Raw genomic sequence first — 16,472 nt, 5'->3', positions numbered from 1 at the left:
AGATCAGTTCAGATGTGACTCTGATGTTTGACCTGGAGAAGTTTTTGGCATCGGCTTTGTTACAAAGAGGACAACCACAGAAACTGGTGGCAGACTGTAAATTTATTACAGAAACTGTACATCTAATAAATAGTATTGGTTTAAAATGCTTACAAATTTATATTTAACAGGCTTAGCATAAATAGCTGTGCAAATATCACTTAAGATTACAGTTTGTTTCCCTGTAAATCTGACTTATTGCTTTCCAAAGAGTTTCCAAGCACGGTACATCTTTCGGAGTTTCAGTAGGTTTGGTTTTGGAGGCTCCTGTAAATAAAATTAGAGATGAATTTTAGATATGAAAATGTTCTGGAGAAATTTTGATAGGACTTAAGGGGATTTAATTTTTTTTCATTACAAGCTTTTATTGAAGGCGTATATTAATAAAGTACAGAATGATAATGTGGCAACCAACCTGTACTGTAAATTAGTTTCACGTTAATAATAACACCCTTTGCTTAGTCACAGTACCCACTACCCTTACGTTATCTGTAGAAAGTATCTTGCTCCATCTATGATACTTAATGGTTCATAGAGTTCATAGAGTTAGATTTATCCTGTGATAAAGTGTAAATGTGGAACCCCTACTCAAAAGCCTGCCTGAAATTTTACTTCTGTACAGAAAATAAACTGTAATAAACTCACTTGTACAGAAATTTGAATTTTATCAGCTAAATACCTAATTCTTGGATTTCTGCGTGTGAGGTAAAAACACGAGTATCACGCTTGGTGAGATTGAGCGTCATAAAGATTCAGTTCATTTTGGGTTACACAGTTCAACAGAATGAATTCACTTCGTGCTTGAACAATTTGAACTGAAATATAGAACTAAATAAAAAGAAACATTGTAATTAATCACTGGGACCAAAGCCCTTTCCGAGTGACTTTACAAATGGGAGCAAATGCTGAGATTCCCAAAACCTAGTGTTGTGTGTCGGGTCCTCCTGGCGCACATACATACCCGGATCTCTGTGTCCAGGTGGTCCAGGTCAGCCAGAGGCAACATGGAGGGCCTGCCATGCGCACACTGAAAGGGCAGCTGGCAGGTGGAGAGAGATTCCACTAAGCTGCAGCATTCTTCCTTACTCAGGCTGTCGTTGAATTTGATGGCTCCTGTCAATTTAACATCAATAATGTCAGCTTGCCAGAAACCTCAGACAGGTTAGTCTTGGGCAACACTTCGAAGGGCATGTGGATAAATTCAATCTGCTGCTCTGAGAGAGCTTCTGAGAATTCTCTCCAACCTGCCATCATGAGTCTCTGTAAGCGCTCTACAAGAGCACATGTGTTCTGTGTACACTTTCCAGTTTCAGTCCCAGCTTCGTGACTCACCGTGGCAGGCCTGAGAAGCAAGAACTTTCAACACCGTCAGAGGCAGTGTTCCTCTCACTCGGCCTGTGGAGCGCACCAGCTATGAAAAAAATACACAACTGTGAAATTAGAAATACTGTAGTGGTGAAAAAATGTATTAAATAATGTAGCATCGCCACCTAGTGTTTAATTATGGAAATACAAACAGAATTGATGCAGCCAAGCTACAATTATGATATACTAAAGGACAGTGTTTTCAAAAGTTGTTCTCGGAACACTTTTTTTAGTCACAATGATAATCATCAATGTAACAAACAGCATAAAACTCACCTCGATCTGTTCCCTTATATATTCCTGAAAGAAACAGGAATAGTTAAATGAAAAACTTACTGTATATTGACCATTAAATCCTGGCTTAAATTAAAAAGTCATACGCAATTTAGCCATCTTAGACTAAGTTACTTCAAGGTGACAGAATGAAGCAGCCTCAAGTCAGATTTTTTAGTAAAAGGGACATGTCTGGAATAAAGCCTGATCAGCTAATCAAATAAGCTCAGTAAAAATAAAAGATCAAGAATGAATCACTGTAATGGATATTTAAATTCATGTTGAACGTTATGAAATTGACCCAATGAGAAATGAACAAGAAAGGTATAGGTGTGCACGAGCATTCGAAAATCGGGTAAGGTTCCTGGCACCTCAGTTCTGTCTTCACCAGGCTACTGGGGCTCCTTCCTCACCTCCACAATGGCTCTGGTGACAGTCTGCCTCCCCCGGCGCAGCTCGTTGGCCTCTCTCTCTAAAAAACACACCGGCACCTTCCCCACCAGAATCCTGGGGGCCCCCGTTTCCACAAAAGTCACCTCCAGTCCAAGGTCTCTCAGGAACGGCTGACAGGATCTGGAGAATCCCAAGGTTTCCAGAGTGAGCAAGGTCTGCCTTTGCAACATCACATGATGTGCAACCGCATGTTTTGCCACACACTAGTTTCATAAAAGTCGCTTCAATAGTCTGATCTTTCTGACACATGGTTTAAATATTCTATTGAGACTGAAAACAGTTTAAAGTGTTGTGGCTGTAAAGTTCAAAGTCCTGTATGCAATTTTGTCTGTTACTTTTTCCTCTCCAACTGGCAATGAAAAAACTGTAACGTCTTCTCCTGCCCAGAAGTGGTTCCTGGGTGGTTAGAGGTGTGGTCCAGGCTGCTGGGGCCCTGTGCCCCGGTACTGACCGCAGCAGCCGGAGCTCCTCCTCGGTGACGTCAATCTCCAGGGGTGGACAGACTCTGGAGGAGCACAGCCGTCTCTGGCCTGAGGCCTCGGGGTGAACTTCGTAGGAATCTGCAATTTTGCAAATGTTTGCTGAATGCACTGTACTCCCTCATGAGAAGTTACTTCAGTGAATTTGCGAGACATTTTTGCAGTTTAGCATGGTTTTATCATAGTCATGCCAAGCATATTGCATTGCTGTTTTTCCACAGTGTATGTCATGCTACTGTGCCCTGTGATGGACTGGCGTCCCATCAAGGGTGTATCCTGCCTTAGGCCCAACACTTCCTGGGATAGGCTCCGCGCCAGCATGGCCCTGAAATGGTTGAGCAGTTCATGAAAGTGCTGCAATGATGTCATGCTGTCCTATACCTCTCTATGTTACTCTGTGAGATTACTATGATTTCGGTATGATCTAATCTGTGTTAACCTTGCTAAACCCAGAGTAAACTTTTATAAGAATTGAAACAACCACAGTTCACTTAGGAAAATCCAATAACATACTGCAATTCTCCCGACAAGCCAAGCACAGAGCTGACAATTTCAGCCGTGAAGGGTCCCAATCCAGCAGGTTTATCACATGCTTTCATGTATCAGCAGTTAAGACCGTGGAAAGAGGTTTAATGGGACAAGTTAACAGAAACGATTCCGTAATCAGTGAATCAGAGTGAAGATCAGACCATGGATTTCAAGGTCCAAAACCGTGCACCCCTGACCTGATATAAAATAAATCTGGTGCAGTGCAAACAGAGCAACTGCGTCAGTGAAAGGACATTACCTGAAACGAGGTTCTCCAGACGGATCCTCTCGTGAGCTGCGTGCTGGTCCACCAAAACAAGCAGATTACCCTCTACTGAAGAACGCACACACAAAGTTAGTTTCTGGAGACCAAGGTCCTGCTTTCACACACATACGTACTCTGTACCTTTACTTAACATACAGTATTATAGCACAACCATGTAGAAATTTCACATAGTCAAGCTTGTGAGTATGTAAGAGCTTATTTGAATTACAGTGAATCAGAATTCACACCAGAATTAAATAAAACTAAAGGTATTCCTAGATTCAGTAGCAATAATGTTATTATGTATTTGTAGCCCCTCCCTCCCATAAACAAGCAATTTATATTTGAGTTGGCTTTTCATGGGCTCAATCTCCATTATTACTTACTATTTCCAAATCCATGAAATGAAAGTTCATAGAGGCAACAGACTTCATACAAATGTTTGGGGCACTTCTAGAGTTCAAAGAAGGTCCTATCTGGTTTATATAAAAAAGCATACACTTTGTGTGTTTATCAGGATTTCCTATGTTTGTGGGAACATTTACTCAGTTCTTGGCTAGAAAAAGGTGCTGCTGCACCTCTCTCAAGATACATACCTGTACACGCTTCTCATCTGAACGCAAAGAATACAGCACAGCTCACCTGCAGAGTCTGTGCTTCCTCCACCCCCTTTGTCTTTTGTGTTGATAAGGCAAGCCAGGAACTTTTTATCCACTTGCTGGACAATCTGCAGAAAAGGTACGTAATCAGAAACACAAATTCCTGTTCAGTCTTCCTGGTCACTACATGATCGGGCTTACTTGTTAGGCTGTTAATGTATGATACGTTAACCCCTGAGAGTTGGATCTCATTTGCTATTTATTTTTGTCTTATATATTACCAGCAACATTCAACAGAGCCATGTTGTGTCCAGATAGTAATACATAAACTCATTCTAGGTGAGTCAACATGAGGAAGATATGCTTGCCTTCATAGAGTGGATCATTTCCTTTGTGAAGCGGTAGGGGTAGAGAATGCTGTGGATCTTCACAGCCAGCCCTTCAGCCTGCCCACAGCTCACATCCAGGCCAACCTTCCAGACAATTATCAGAGAGCCATTAGATTAAGAAAACTGTACCACTGGGCACTGAGGTCCTCTCAAACTACCAAATTAGTGTTTTTAACCTTTGTCACACCATTGGTAGCAGCCATGCTGTAGGTAAACCAAATATCAGACTATGTCTATCTATAAAGCTCAGAAGATCAGTAGAGATGTAAAATCAATAAAATACATGCCCAATTGAATGATTTTAGAAATCACATATATTTATTCCAGAAGCTAATAATTAATCACTTATTGTCTAATTTACCTCTGGTTTCCGAACAAAGACCGGGTTCTCCCACTCGGAAAACAGAGACCAGACTGACTCGGCAGCGCTGGGATCATCTGGAATAAAAAATGATCAACGTGAAGGAGCACAGGTACCAAGGACCGCCTTAAGCTGCAGGGAGCGAGTGCAGTAACGTCAGGTCATTTTCAGCCTGGGCTAGTGTACTGTATGTGACTCCTCACCTGCGCCGTCTCGCCCTGAGCTAACTCTCTCTCCCTTGGGCCGAGGCAGGAAAGGCAGAACGGCCTCTGTCTGAAAGGGGTAACACCTGTACTCAAACCCTACAGGGAAAACACACTCAATACAGACTGCCAGGTACACACATCATCATCCTAATACTTTATACCCTTTACTAATGTGCCACCTTTTCAAATGTATTTTATTCATATTTAACCTGTTTATACTTCCTAAATGAACTTGAACAGTAAGTTTACTTTCTATTCACAATGTTACAGGCCATAAAAAGGCAAAACACAGCCTGACATATTCTATGAGAAACAAGTTTGTGTTTTTAAATTAAGAAAACACTACATCTTGGTTACTTTGCAACTGTGGCCACTAACCTTTGCTGGAGACCACATTCACTGCCATGGTCGTGATGTCTGTGGTACAGAGTGCCTGGGGTGCTTCAGCTCGAGGAGCCTCATACTTGCTGAGTCCTGTCACTGGGTTTATGTAGACCGTCTTCCCCACACACTCATCGAAATGCTCCACCCAGTCAGAAGAACCTGTTGCCAAACCTGGATTTTCATTCTCCAGCATCCGTTCTGGAGATGTGTCTGCTGCAAAGCGATGGATGTCTCTCGAGATTTCTTTCCCTGGGCTGTCCACAGCCTCACAGGAAGGCTGGTTTTTGCTGTGGCCTGTAACTGCTTTGTCTGAGCGGCCACCTTCACAAAGAGTATCTCCATTGATAGTGACAGAAGGACACAATTCTTGGGAAGTTACTAGAGTGACTTTCTTTAATGGGTTTAATTCAACAGTTGTATCACCTGGACAACTCAGAGTCTCTTTGCATTTTCTGACCTCAGTTGTCTCTGTATTTGGGTTGATGTCATCGGGGGAAGGAATGTGAAAGTGGAAAGGCTTCTTGTCTTCACTGCCTCTCTTCTGTGACTCTGTGTCTAGTATGAAGTCACTGATACGACTGGTGTCTGCGCCTTCTATCAGTTGCTCCTGTAACACCTTGCCCTTGTCCTCCTTCTGCTGGTTTCTTAACCGTGAGAGCTTGGTAGCAAGTGTTCGTTTGCTGTGTGCCAAAACAGGTTTCATTTTAGTAAACTCAGAAAGACTAATAGGACTATCATTAAGCTGCATAAGTGAAATTCTATGAGTGCCATTTGCTCCACAGCCATCAGTACTGCAAGGAAATAGTTCTTCAACACTGGCAGTCCCACAGATCTTCATACGAGATGTGATGACATCTGGTGAATTTTGATTGCTGTTTGCATCTTGAGCCTGGAAATCTTTTTCTATGGGATGCTGCTTTCCATAGATCCTTCTGAACCTGTCTAAAGATCCAGTGTCTGCTGATAAGGACAGCTTTGGCCGTGCTGTCATGTTGGAGATTTCTGAAGCACTGCCAATGCTGAAATCAGGCCCCTCACAGCTGCTTTCACTAGTGTCTGTAGACTCCGGCAAAGATATCTTTCTCTTTGGTGCTTCTGAAGAGTTTACTTTAACTGTAAAAGCAGCAATCGTATGTTCGTGGTATATGTCAGGTTGTTGCAAAGACTTGCAAGGCTCATTTGCTGTGGTTTGAGATGCCTCCTTTCCTAAAAATGAATATTTGTGTTGTGCACTGCTGCACTGCTTCTCTCTGAGGATGTTCTGGTCACTGCTTGGGCCTTGTCGACAGAATCTTCTCAGCCCCTCTTGGACTTCGCTCTCATTTTCATTAGCACGCAGTTTAGGTATCACGTGCCTTATGAACCCCGTTGAACCCAGCTGAAACTGCACTGATCTAGACTCATTTGCTCTTTCTGTTTTATGTCCCAGGCTACTTCTGTCAAATGGCGTTTCTTCTTGGAATTTGGGAGGCATTTCGGGAGGCACATCCCTGGAAATGACACTTTCTGTGTTTTTCTCAGGTTCTTTGCGATTGTCTATCAAGTTAAGGCAGTGATTCTCAGGTTCCTTTGCTGTTTTTGTATTTACACTGAGTTTTGCTCTTTTGCTATCAGAGCACTGAGAGACGGAATGCCCCGGGTGTGCTACACCACTGCACTCATCCTTCAAGTCCATGTCAGAAACATCCGTCAAAGATTCATCATATCTTATGGCTTCTGTCAGTGTGTTAGGTGTCACTGATGCAGAGCCAAGCATTTCACTGATTTTGATTTCTTTGCTTTCTGAACTGGAGGAGGTGATTTTGTGTGAGTCAGGGGAAGCAAGTGTTTTTTCACTTTCTGGAGGACATGTGGATTCAGGGTTCCTAATTTCTGTTTCACCTTGACCTGCTGTGTCATCTTCATCTCCTGCCTGGCAGACACTTCCTGTCAGATTGAAGTCCACTGCCAATGTTCTGTGCACATCTTTGGACTGCAGAGTTTTCCCTTCACCTGGTTCCCTAGTACAGCTTGAAGTGGGTTTAAGACTGCCAGCGCCAGGCGCTCCTTCAGTACTGTCGGCCCAATGAGCCGATGGGTCATTGAAGGTGTTCTCATGGACAAATTCACTCATGTCCTCAGGTGACACCTCAGCCACCAAGTTCTCCTTCATCAGGAACTTTTTGACTCCTTCTTCCACGCAGAGCAACACACCATCCCAGTCCCGAAACTCAATAAGTGTTTTTGCAGGCTCCATGCACACATCATACTCTGAATAATGGCACTTAATATTAATGACATAAACCCCGTGGAGCTCTGAACCACCCCTCTGCTTTGGACTGTGCACAGCAATGGACACAAAGGGGATGCTGTTCTGCCTGCTGGCAACTCTCACCTTTTTTAATAAGAAATTTAGGAGTTTATGAATCCGTGTTCTCAAAACTAGTCTGCTGTTTACGTAGAGAAACTGCATGCTGTTGTTGTAGTGACCCTCACGCCCTATGTGGCCGCTCATTTCAAACTGGTTGTGGCAATGACTGATCTCCCCAAGTTTCTGAGCTCTGCCCAGTCCGTAAATCTGGGTGAACCTATAGTACGTGGTCCGCGACTTGGAGAGCTGGAGCACCGTGGATCCGGTGGAGTCATTTCTCAGAGAGAAGGAGACGGAGGGGTGCATGAGGGAGATTGCTTCGATCCTTTGCCTGATCCGCTCGCATTCCAGAACCGGGTCGAGCCTTTTCCTCCTCACGGGCAGATTGTGGAAGAAGTCACAGGCCACGACCGTCGTCCCGGCTGCGGGCCGGGTGGTTCCTGCCTCGGACACGTCTAAGCCCCTCCCGTTCTTGAACACTTTCACGAAGGTCTTCACGGACCCTGGGGTTCTTGACGAGACCTCCAGCAGGGTGGCTAAGCCGGCTATGCTTGCCAGCGCCTCCCCTCGGAATCCGTAAAACCGCAGGGCTTCCAGATCTTCCAGAGAGCTGCACTTGCTGGTGAAGTACCTGTTGCCCACCTGCTCCAAGTCTTGCCTGTCCATCCCAGAGCCATTGTCCAGAACCTGCACTTTTCCTGCCTCAATGTCCACTCTCACAGCCACGCAGCTGGCCCCAGCGTCGATGCTGTTGAGCAGGAGCTCCTCCACACACTGCGTCAGTGAGAAAATGGCTATCCCAGAGCGAAGCTTCGCCTGCACGTCCTCGGACAAACGTCTAATCATAGTTCTGACGCTATCGGAAACCTAAATCGCCTCTTTGCTGTGAAAATAATCTCAGCAAGACGCTCCTAGGCGTGTCAGACATTTCTACACATTTAAAAGGAATTCGGAGCTCCGTACTAATGGGACTTGGCTGCAAAGAAATACTTCCAACGCAATTTACTTAACTCCCGGTCTAATAAATAGTACATTCTACATCAAGGGTGCCGTTTCATAACAATTTCTACTGTCGCCATCTACTATAATTTGAGATTCACGGCTGCCACCGGGAACAACCGCAGATTGACAGCTTCACCCCTCTCATCATGTTGGGAACTGTGCTTTAAATAATGACGTTTTTTTTTAAAAAAAAGTTTTTAAAAAAGAACAACATTCTGACGAGGTTGATAAACAAAACTACGCACTACGGTGCTGGACAAAACGCACGCTAAAACCTATTATCCAACCATTCAAACTACTATTCTTACTTTTGAAAGAGGGGGGAGGAAAAACGGTGCTATAATTCTCTTAGGGGAACCGACAATCAGCCGTGACATCGGCAAGACCATATTTCAACTTCGTTCTTCTTCATATTTAAAAAAATAATTTACACTGACTTTTTCTAGCTGAACGTCCTTCCAAAGTGCCCGTTTCCATGGCTTCCGGTTACTATGGTGATGCGCGAGTTAAAAGCAGCATTCGTGGACAGTGAAATGCAGGCCATCTCTAATTTCACTCTAATTTCTAACATTCACAGAACAAGAGCAATCCTAATCCATGATGCGTGGTATTGTTTGTATGTCTTCACATCCGCATCCGGGCCCAAGCGTTTGTGTTCAGCTCTGTGCTGCCCCTACCGCAAGAAATACAAATTTCGAGTCTTAGGGTTTTTTTTTTTATTATCGGTATCCACTTCTTATGTACGGTTTACCTTACCAAAATAAAATTCATAATTAAACATATTTGAACAGTTTTTGACGTTTTGGACACATACGTATTGAGAAATATCTCGAAAGACTCAATTTTGTAATGATGCATATTTTATTGAGCAATTGTTGAGTTTATGATTACATCTCAAAAATAAACATAGGGCTCGCGTATTTTTTACACAGTACCGTCATTAAGCTGCCCTCTCAGTAACTATATTAACAAACTGAAACAGTACACAAATGGTTCTTCAAAATAAATAGGGATTTAATAAACACATAGAGGGAACGTAGAATGTTCAAAACACCTTCAAGCACTTACGTACAAGATTCACATTTTGAGACGGTATACCCATTTAGCAGTTTAAGCCTTCACTGATGTTATCTGCAGTACATCTACAAAAAAGCATTCCAACACAGTGAAATCAAGTCTGCCATCTTGAAACCAAATGACCAAACCTTTTGATTCTAGGAAGATGTTTATGCCTCTTTTTTTTATTAAAAGAAAAAGAAAACGGAAAAATACAACACATTCGGGAGGTTAGGACCGGATGATTCTGAAATCCTGGTGATCCAGACTCTCGACTTTCTTCTCGTTGGAGAACTCCGCCTTGGCGATTTGGGACTTGGGGCTGCCTTTCTTCCTCAGCCACTCCTGCATCTCTCGCACCCTGCTGCCGGGTCCCTGGAGCTGGCCTCTCACTGTCCCTTCCCTGGTGTTCTGCACCCAGCCTGTCAAGCCCAGCTTCTTGCCTTCAGCCTGGGGGAAGGGCAGTCACACAGAAATACAGCGCACTCCTGCTACCGGACTGGCTGATCTGAGATTGTGCGCGCACGGAGCCCCAGGGCTGTCGAACCCAGCTCCAGGTTCCATGCTTAATTCTCAGCAACTGATTAGTTCATTAACTGGGAAAGAGAGTGGTTCTATCCCGTAAATTTGACTTGGGTACTGTTAATTTCTCAGCTGGGCACAAACATTACACAATGCCCACATGTGCCACAAAATACTTAAATTATAGTCATCGAGAAGCAACACCAAAACACAACATATATGTATAGCATGCATACAATGAGATTGCAATTTCACATGCACATTTATAGAAGACGGCTGTTCTGTGGTTGCTATGGCAATTCACTAAGAGTGCTCAATAGGAAGTATATACTGCCACATAGGGAAGCACAACTGAATTATATCCATCATCCAAGACAGGGCCGGAGAACAGCCAATGAGGTCAAGGCCAGATACATCCTAGACAAGCTGCCAGTCCTTACCAGGAGGTATGTGTATACACCCAAACTCGGAGGATAATTTCCATACTCCAAATAATCTGGACAGGATAGATAAATCTGTACTGTGGGGGGAAACAGGAGTCCCAGGGTGAAAACCCAGCAATGGGCAGAACATGCAAACCAGACACAGGCATTCCGGGCAGGAAGCAAGCTGAAGGCTAAGGAAGTGTGGGGCAGCACTGTTAACTGGCTTGCCACTGTCACACCCATCCTTAAAGGGCTTTACATTCCCAGGACAATCATGCCTGTGCTGCCTCAGCGCCTCTTCATTTTCATTCTCCTGTGTTGGGTGGGCATATTTTCCGATCACCGAATTTAACTAGATGTTCTATAAATGAGAAGCTGGTTTTACTCAAATAAACACACACAAATAGGAAAGGAAAGGGCTACCTGGGTGTACTTTCGGAAAAAAACACCCTGCACTCTGCCATAGATTTCATAATCCACTGAAATCAGATCTTCTTTATCCGACATGGCAGAGACCTAGACAAGATAATGCAAAAACACAGCGTCAGGGACAGGAAAATTAAATAAAGTAAAAAGTACATTTTAAATATTTCAGCGAGGACTGAAGTCTTTCCAGATCAACTTTTATTTTGCATTTTGCGTTCGAAATAAAAAAAAACCCAACTTGGTTTTTCAAAACTAAAAGGATGTTTGAATTCTATATCGCTCTTAAATAGCAGGGGGCAGAGCTCATTAGGAGCATTATATCCGAAGCTTCGTCTACATCGCAGATCAGCAAAACTCTAGCATATTCATCATATGTCTCAATCTATTATCCAACATAATTAAACATTAGATATAGCTTCATGATTTGCGCTATCCCCGCACATTGGAGACAACACATCATATACTCACATTACGATAAACAGCAACCACGAAAGACAAATCACGCACACACATTAAAATATCACTAACCAGTATTAAAAGCACCCATACGACAAATGTGTGTATGTATAGCGCATCTCTTTCAAAACGAAGGGTTTAAGCCAGACCGGTACATCCGGGGCATCTCACAACTTCCGGATGACTTTCCACGTGGTTTGTCTGTGCCCAATCACAAACAGAGCCCCTTGACAACTGAATGTTACGATGCCAAGGAACCCCGTGGCGTCTCCCGGTTTCCAGGCAACGCATGCCAACAAACCCTATTGTTAACCTCTTACCGGAGAATACCCTCTGATGACCGACCTGCGAGGACAAAGGGCTCGCCTACTGTGACGCTGGGGGTGATGTTGTAAAGGGCATCACTTTAGCTCGGGGAAAAACTCGTCACTCTCTGTGCCTTTGCAGGCTTGGTGACTGTATTTCAGGGGGAGACTGTAAAGTTTCATAAAACCATACGAGGGGGATTTTCTCCTACTTTTTTTTTTGTAAAAAGCGCTGTTTAAAGTCGGCTTTCTATAACAGTTTTAACTACAGGTTTAAGATACCAGTGAACAAACCCAAAACGTTAAGGAGAGAAAGAGCACCCTGCCACGCAAGTGTTTATTCATGCTTTTCAAAGGACGCCAGATCGTGACAAACTCCCCAGAGCTCTGACGAAGGATTAGAAGCAGAAATCTGTCGACAAAACCAAAGAAAGGTTTTTGGTGAGTAAATTATGATGAACTAGCACGTTTTTTTAGACTGTCGTGTAAGTAAATATATAATGTGTCATAGACAGTGACTCCTGAATTATTTATAAGGTTTTTCCCAGAAATATATGTTGCTTTTTCCTCTTCCACGTCTGCAGCCGAAGAAATGTTGAATGAACGACCAGTGTCACGTCTCACTCGGGGATGCTGGGAAATAAATACAAACCAATTTCATTGGCCACGAGGGTGATTTATGATCAAAACTGAATATAGATTTCCAGTTGAAAATAACGGGCATAATGCTTGCGTTGCATCCAGCCTGCGTTTTAAGTTAAAAACTCAGTGTGCAACATTTATTCGTTTTATAGTCTTTAGGAGAATCTGCAAACAGGCTAATTACATTATAACACAAATGCTTCTTCTGCCAGAAGGACAGCTACCTTATTTTTATAGTTTCTAAAAGTATGATGCATGTATTGTTGTTTGAGGTGAAGAAAATATCTAATATGTAATTGAATGTTTGTTTTTTTTTGTATGTGGTTTGCAAGAATAGGAGTTTTCCTGTATACACTGTAGGTATACATTAATATCATTACATTTCACTCCCAATCAGACACTTGGAAGAAAATAACTTGCCTGGTCTCATCTGCAAATGGTACCACATCTTAGACCTCGAGCTCCCCCTTCCTCGGTAAAAAGATGCAAACCGATAAACTTCCACCCCTGAGGCCCGGTGGACGGAACCCAGCGCTGCACCCGTCCAAGTTACAGCTGCTGCAGAGCAACTTCCAGCAGAAACTTGGTGAGGAGAAGGAGAAGAAGCTGATCGCTCTGTACCGGCAGCAACAGCAGGCCGTGCTGCAGAAAGCCAGGAGCGGTTCCCAGCACGACCAGCATTCTGCATTGCAAACCATGGCAAACAACAGGGGTGGAACTGGCCTGCACAGGGAACACAGATCTGCTGGGAATCTGCCCAGAAATGGCCATCTCCATCACGTTGCCCCTGAAAAGAAGACAGCCGGGGTGGATAGGTCCTGCCCACTGAAGCCTGTGTACCACAGGAAAGCCTTCAGTCTCAATCACATCTTCAGTCCAGGTGATGTTGAGATTGTGAAGCCTATAGGAGCACCGAGGAATATCCCAGTGGCTCCTTCTCTGCCTGCAGATCACCCAGAAGGGAGTCATTTGCAAGTGGACAGGAGACACCCTAGATCACGAATCCCCAAGGATAAGACATCCCCTCTTGACGTGGCCCCATCCCCAGATGAAAACTCCTCCAGGCTGAATTTAAGTGGCCTCCACTGGCTGCAAGGGGAACAACGAAGACTAGCAGAGGTAGAGGCCAACCTGGCGGAAGAGATAAGGAGGAAGGAGCTCCTGCTCAGGGCAAAACTGAAAAGGACCGAGGAAGAGCTGAGGAGGATTCAGATAGAGATGGAAGATTCTGACGAAGAGGAGGAGTGGGAGGAGAGAGGAAAAATGGCCCAGCAAAGGAGAGCTCAGGAGAGACAGCACGATGGTGCTCCAAAAGGGCACCTGGGCAGTGCCAGTGGATGGGGTGTGCCTGCAGAGCCCTATAATTCCTCAAGACACTCAGTTCAGGACAAGCAACCGGTCAATGCAAGAAGAAAAACTCAAGTCCTGCCCCTTATTGAAATTAACACAGAGCCTCACACTCAATCTCTGCTCAATCAGTCACGTTCTGCTCCATCACACTTCAAGAAACATGAAAAGGCCTCTAACACCGGCCAGTCACAGGATGTGCCCTACAGATATGAAACACACGGCAGGAACCGAGGAAAGCATGCCGAACCAATTCCTCTTGACAGCAGCATTCCACAAGCAAGCTATGAAATGAGCAATGGAAATCGTGTTGAAGAAAGGCTGCCTCAGGGGAGAGGAGACTTATCACCAAGACGTTTTCCGCTCGAACAAGCACCCCAGGCGGAGCAAAGACCGACGTACAGTCAGGAAGGAAACTCACAGCTGTTGCCCTGCACGCTCTGCAACAGGACATTTGCAGCAGAAAGATTGGAGAAACACCGTAGAGTCTGTGAGAAAACGCAGAATTCCCGCCGGAAGGTGTTTGACTCTTCCAAGCACAGAGCCAAGGGAACCGACCTGGAGCAATACATCAACTTAAAGAAGAAAAGTACAACGCCAGAGGTAGGAAGTGACTTTAGAATTCCTTCCCACAAATACAACGAATGTGTGAACATGATTGTTACCTAATCCAGAACATAAAGCAGCCCTGAAAGATCCTCCGAGTGTGGCCAAGAGGTTCCAGGAATCAGAGGTTTTCCCCAGGCAGTCTAGTAGTGTGTAAAACCTTACACAGTGGGTCTGTTCACCAGCAGGTTTGCTTTTAATACATAGTAACAAATAGCACCATTTTGGCAAACAGTTGCTTAGGCATAAATTTGGGCTCCTTACAAGGAGGGATTTATTGAAAAAGTGTCCCCCAACCAGAAAAGGCTGAAAACCCCTGACATAAGAACTCAAGGAAGACCTAGGAAATGAGAGGAGGCCATCGGGCCTGTCTAGGTCATATGGTAATCAATAACTAATTAATCCAAGGATCTCAACCAGGCGTTTCCTGAAGGGAACCAGTTTATTTATTGGCGTCCACAACAGGTTTTGTGGTTGGGTAGCTTGTTCCATACTCTCACAAACTGTTGGGTAAAGAGGTGCCTTCCTTCTCTGTTTTACTTGCAATTGCGCCCTCTGGTTCACCGTTTGCTCTGAAGAGTTCTGCTGGGCTGATTCTGTCAATGCCCACGAGGAATTTAACTTGTAGCAGGACCCCCTGTAGTCTTCTCCGTTCCAAACTAAAAAGGTTCAGGTCCTTCAGCCCATCATGCAAAACCCTGTGCTAAACATCACCGGCCAGAGGTTTGTCCAGTCTCGAATTTCACCTAGATGTTTTTTAATTTAATTTTTTGCTATTAGAGTGATTGCTGATGCTCCTAATTTGGTATCATCTGCAAACTTGAGTTTACGTACTATACCAGTATCTAGCTGATGGCTATAAATGAGGACGAACAGCACAGAATGTTGTGGTACTCCTTTAATTAGATCATCCCAGTGTGAGGACTCACCCCTTATCTGTATTATTTTCTATTAACCAATTCTCAGTCCACTTGCTTTTCCCTGAATTCTGACCGCCGGCATTTTAAGAATGAAACCTTCATGAGCAACGTATTTAAAAACTTTCTAAATATCTAAAGGCACCATTATTTAATACCTTGTGTTACCATTACAGCTGTAGCTCTAACATGTTGGTTAGGCAAGACCTACCTTTTCTAAACCCATGTTGACTGTTCTGCAGGATATTTCCCACAAAGGTTCCAAATTGGATCCAAAATTACATGGTTCAGTTTTCTTAGCCTCCTTATTGACGTACACTCCATGAACAATTCCCCAGTCCCCGTGTACGAGTCCTGTCTTGAGTGACTGCTGGAAGAGTTGCCTCAACAGCTTCTGACGTTCAGAGCTGTTGGGACTTAATTTGATCCCCCCCCCCACCACCCCCTCCAAGGAAAAAAAATATCGTAAATGAGCTTTTTTACCGAAAAAAAATTCCGTAAGAAAAAAAAGTTTCCAGTTGATTTTTAATTCAATTTTAAAGATGCAAAACAAAAAGTTTGAAACGATTTTGGGATGAGTTCCCATTTCGCTAGCTTCTATAGTACTCGCCGCCAGCCTGACGGGCCTGGCTGACGGACGTGCGCGTGCTGCGGACACGTGGCTCATTCCGGGCGTCTCCCCATCGCTCTCCCGCTTTGCTTCCCTCCCAGCCGAAGAGGAGCACCTGGCGGCAGAAACACGAGGCCTTCGTCCGGAACATCAGGCAGGCCAGGGAGGTGCAGCAGGACCTGCCCCCGCCCCCCCCCACCGGCGACAACCCCGACTACGTGCCCTGCCCCCACTGCGGCCGGCGCTTCGCCCCGCGCCCCGCGGAGAGGCACATCCCCCTGTGTCAGAACCTCAGGAGCCGCCCCCCTCCTCCTCCCCGGCGGAGGCCGCGATGAAGAGCCGGGACCCGCTGGGGAGACCAGCCTGCTCCCAGACTTTTACACCACCGTTACTTAAGCTACAAAAAGCACAAAAAAAAACCAACTGCCTTTCTATTAAAGCATTGCCTTTGAGCTGGCATTTTGATA

The 16,472-nt window shown here is 44.5% G+C and overlaps 3 protein-coding genes across 8 annotated transcripts; 1 reads left to right on the top strand and 2 right to left on the bottom strand.

The window, feature by feature from the left end:
• Nucleotides 1-87: 87 nt before the first annotated feature.
• Nucleotides 88-9,313, bottom strand: mlh3 (mutL homolog 3 (E. coli)). 5 transcript variants are annotated; one of them, XM_088924862.1, is made up of 12 exons: nucleotides 5,336-8,638; nucleotides 4,955-5,053; nucleotides 4,752-4,828; nucleotides 4,370-4,474; nucleotides 4,045-4,129; nucleotides 3,397-3,471; nucleotides 2,582-2,690; nucleotides 2,091-2,250; nucleotides 1,681-1,704; nucleotides 1,372-1,450; nucleotides 1,001-1,152; nucleotides 88-306 (listed from the first exon to the last, which is right to left on the bottom strand). In XM_088924862.1, the coding sequence occupies exons 1-12, from the start codon at nucleotides 8,535-8,537 to the stop codon at nucleotides 235-237; spliced, it is 4,239 nt and encodes a 1,412-aa protein (XP_088780988.1). In that variant the 5' UTR covers nucleotides 8,538-8,638; the 3' UTR covers nucleotides 88-234. The 5 variants fall into 5 exon arrangements, 3 of the variants coding, with proteins under 3 accessions (XP_088780988.1, XP_088780991.1, XP_088780989.1); XM_088924865.1 differs by lacking the exon at nucleotides 4,955-5,053 and having other exon boundaries at nucleotides 5,336-9,313; XM_088924863.1 differs by lacking the exon at nucleotides 1,681-1,704.
• Nucleotides 9,314-9,535: 222 nt separating this feature from the next.
• Nucleotides 9,536-11,750, bottom strand: acyp1 (acylphosphatase 1, erythrocyte (common) type). 2 transcript variants are annotated; one of them, XM_088924861.1, is made up of 3 exons: nucleotides 11,651-11,750; nucleotides 11,120-11,212; nucleotides 9,536-10,199 (listed from the first exon to the last, which is right to left on the bottom strand). In XM_088924861.1, the coding sequence occupies exons 2-3, from the start codon at nucleotides 11,201-11,203 to the stop codon at nucleotides 9,981-9,983; spliced, it is 303 nt and encodes a 100-aa protein (XP_088780987.1). In that variant the 5' UTR covers nucleotides 11,204-11,212; nucleotides 11,651-11,750; the 3' UTR covers nucleotides 9,536-9,980. The 2 variants fall into 2 exon arrangements, with proteins under 2 accessions (XP_088780987.1, XP_088780986.1); XM_088924860.1 differs by having other exon boundaries at nucleotides 11,591-11,668.
• A 1,258-nt stretch (nucleotides 11,751-13,008) lies between these two features.
• LOC148828084 (zinc finger C2HC domain-containing protein 1C-like) lies at nucleotides 13,009-16,391 on the top strand. Its single transcript, XM_088925530.1, has 2 exons — nucleotides 13,009-14,475; nucleotides 16,107-16,391. Exons 1-2 carry the CDS (start codon nucleotides 13,009-13,011, stop codon nucleotides 16,338-16,340), a joined length of 1,701 nt encoding a protein of 566 aa, XP_088781656.1. The 3' UTR covers nucleotides 16,341-16,391.
• The last annotated feature ends 81 nt before the right edge of the window (nucleotides 16,392-16,472 follow it).

The sequence above is a fragment of the Atractosteus spatula genome, chromosome 9 (genome assembly GCF_055471065.1).
Source record: "Atractosteus spatula isolate fAtrSpa1 chromosome 9, fAtrSpa1.hap1, whole genome shotgun sequence".
Lineage (NCBI taxonomy): Eukaryota > Metazoa > Chordata > Actinopteri > Semionotiformes > Lepisosteidae > Atractosteus > Atractosteus spatula.
This window is presented reverse-complemented; position numbering and strand designations above follow the sequence as displayed.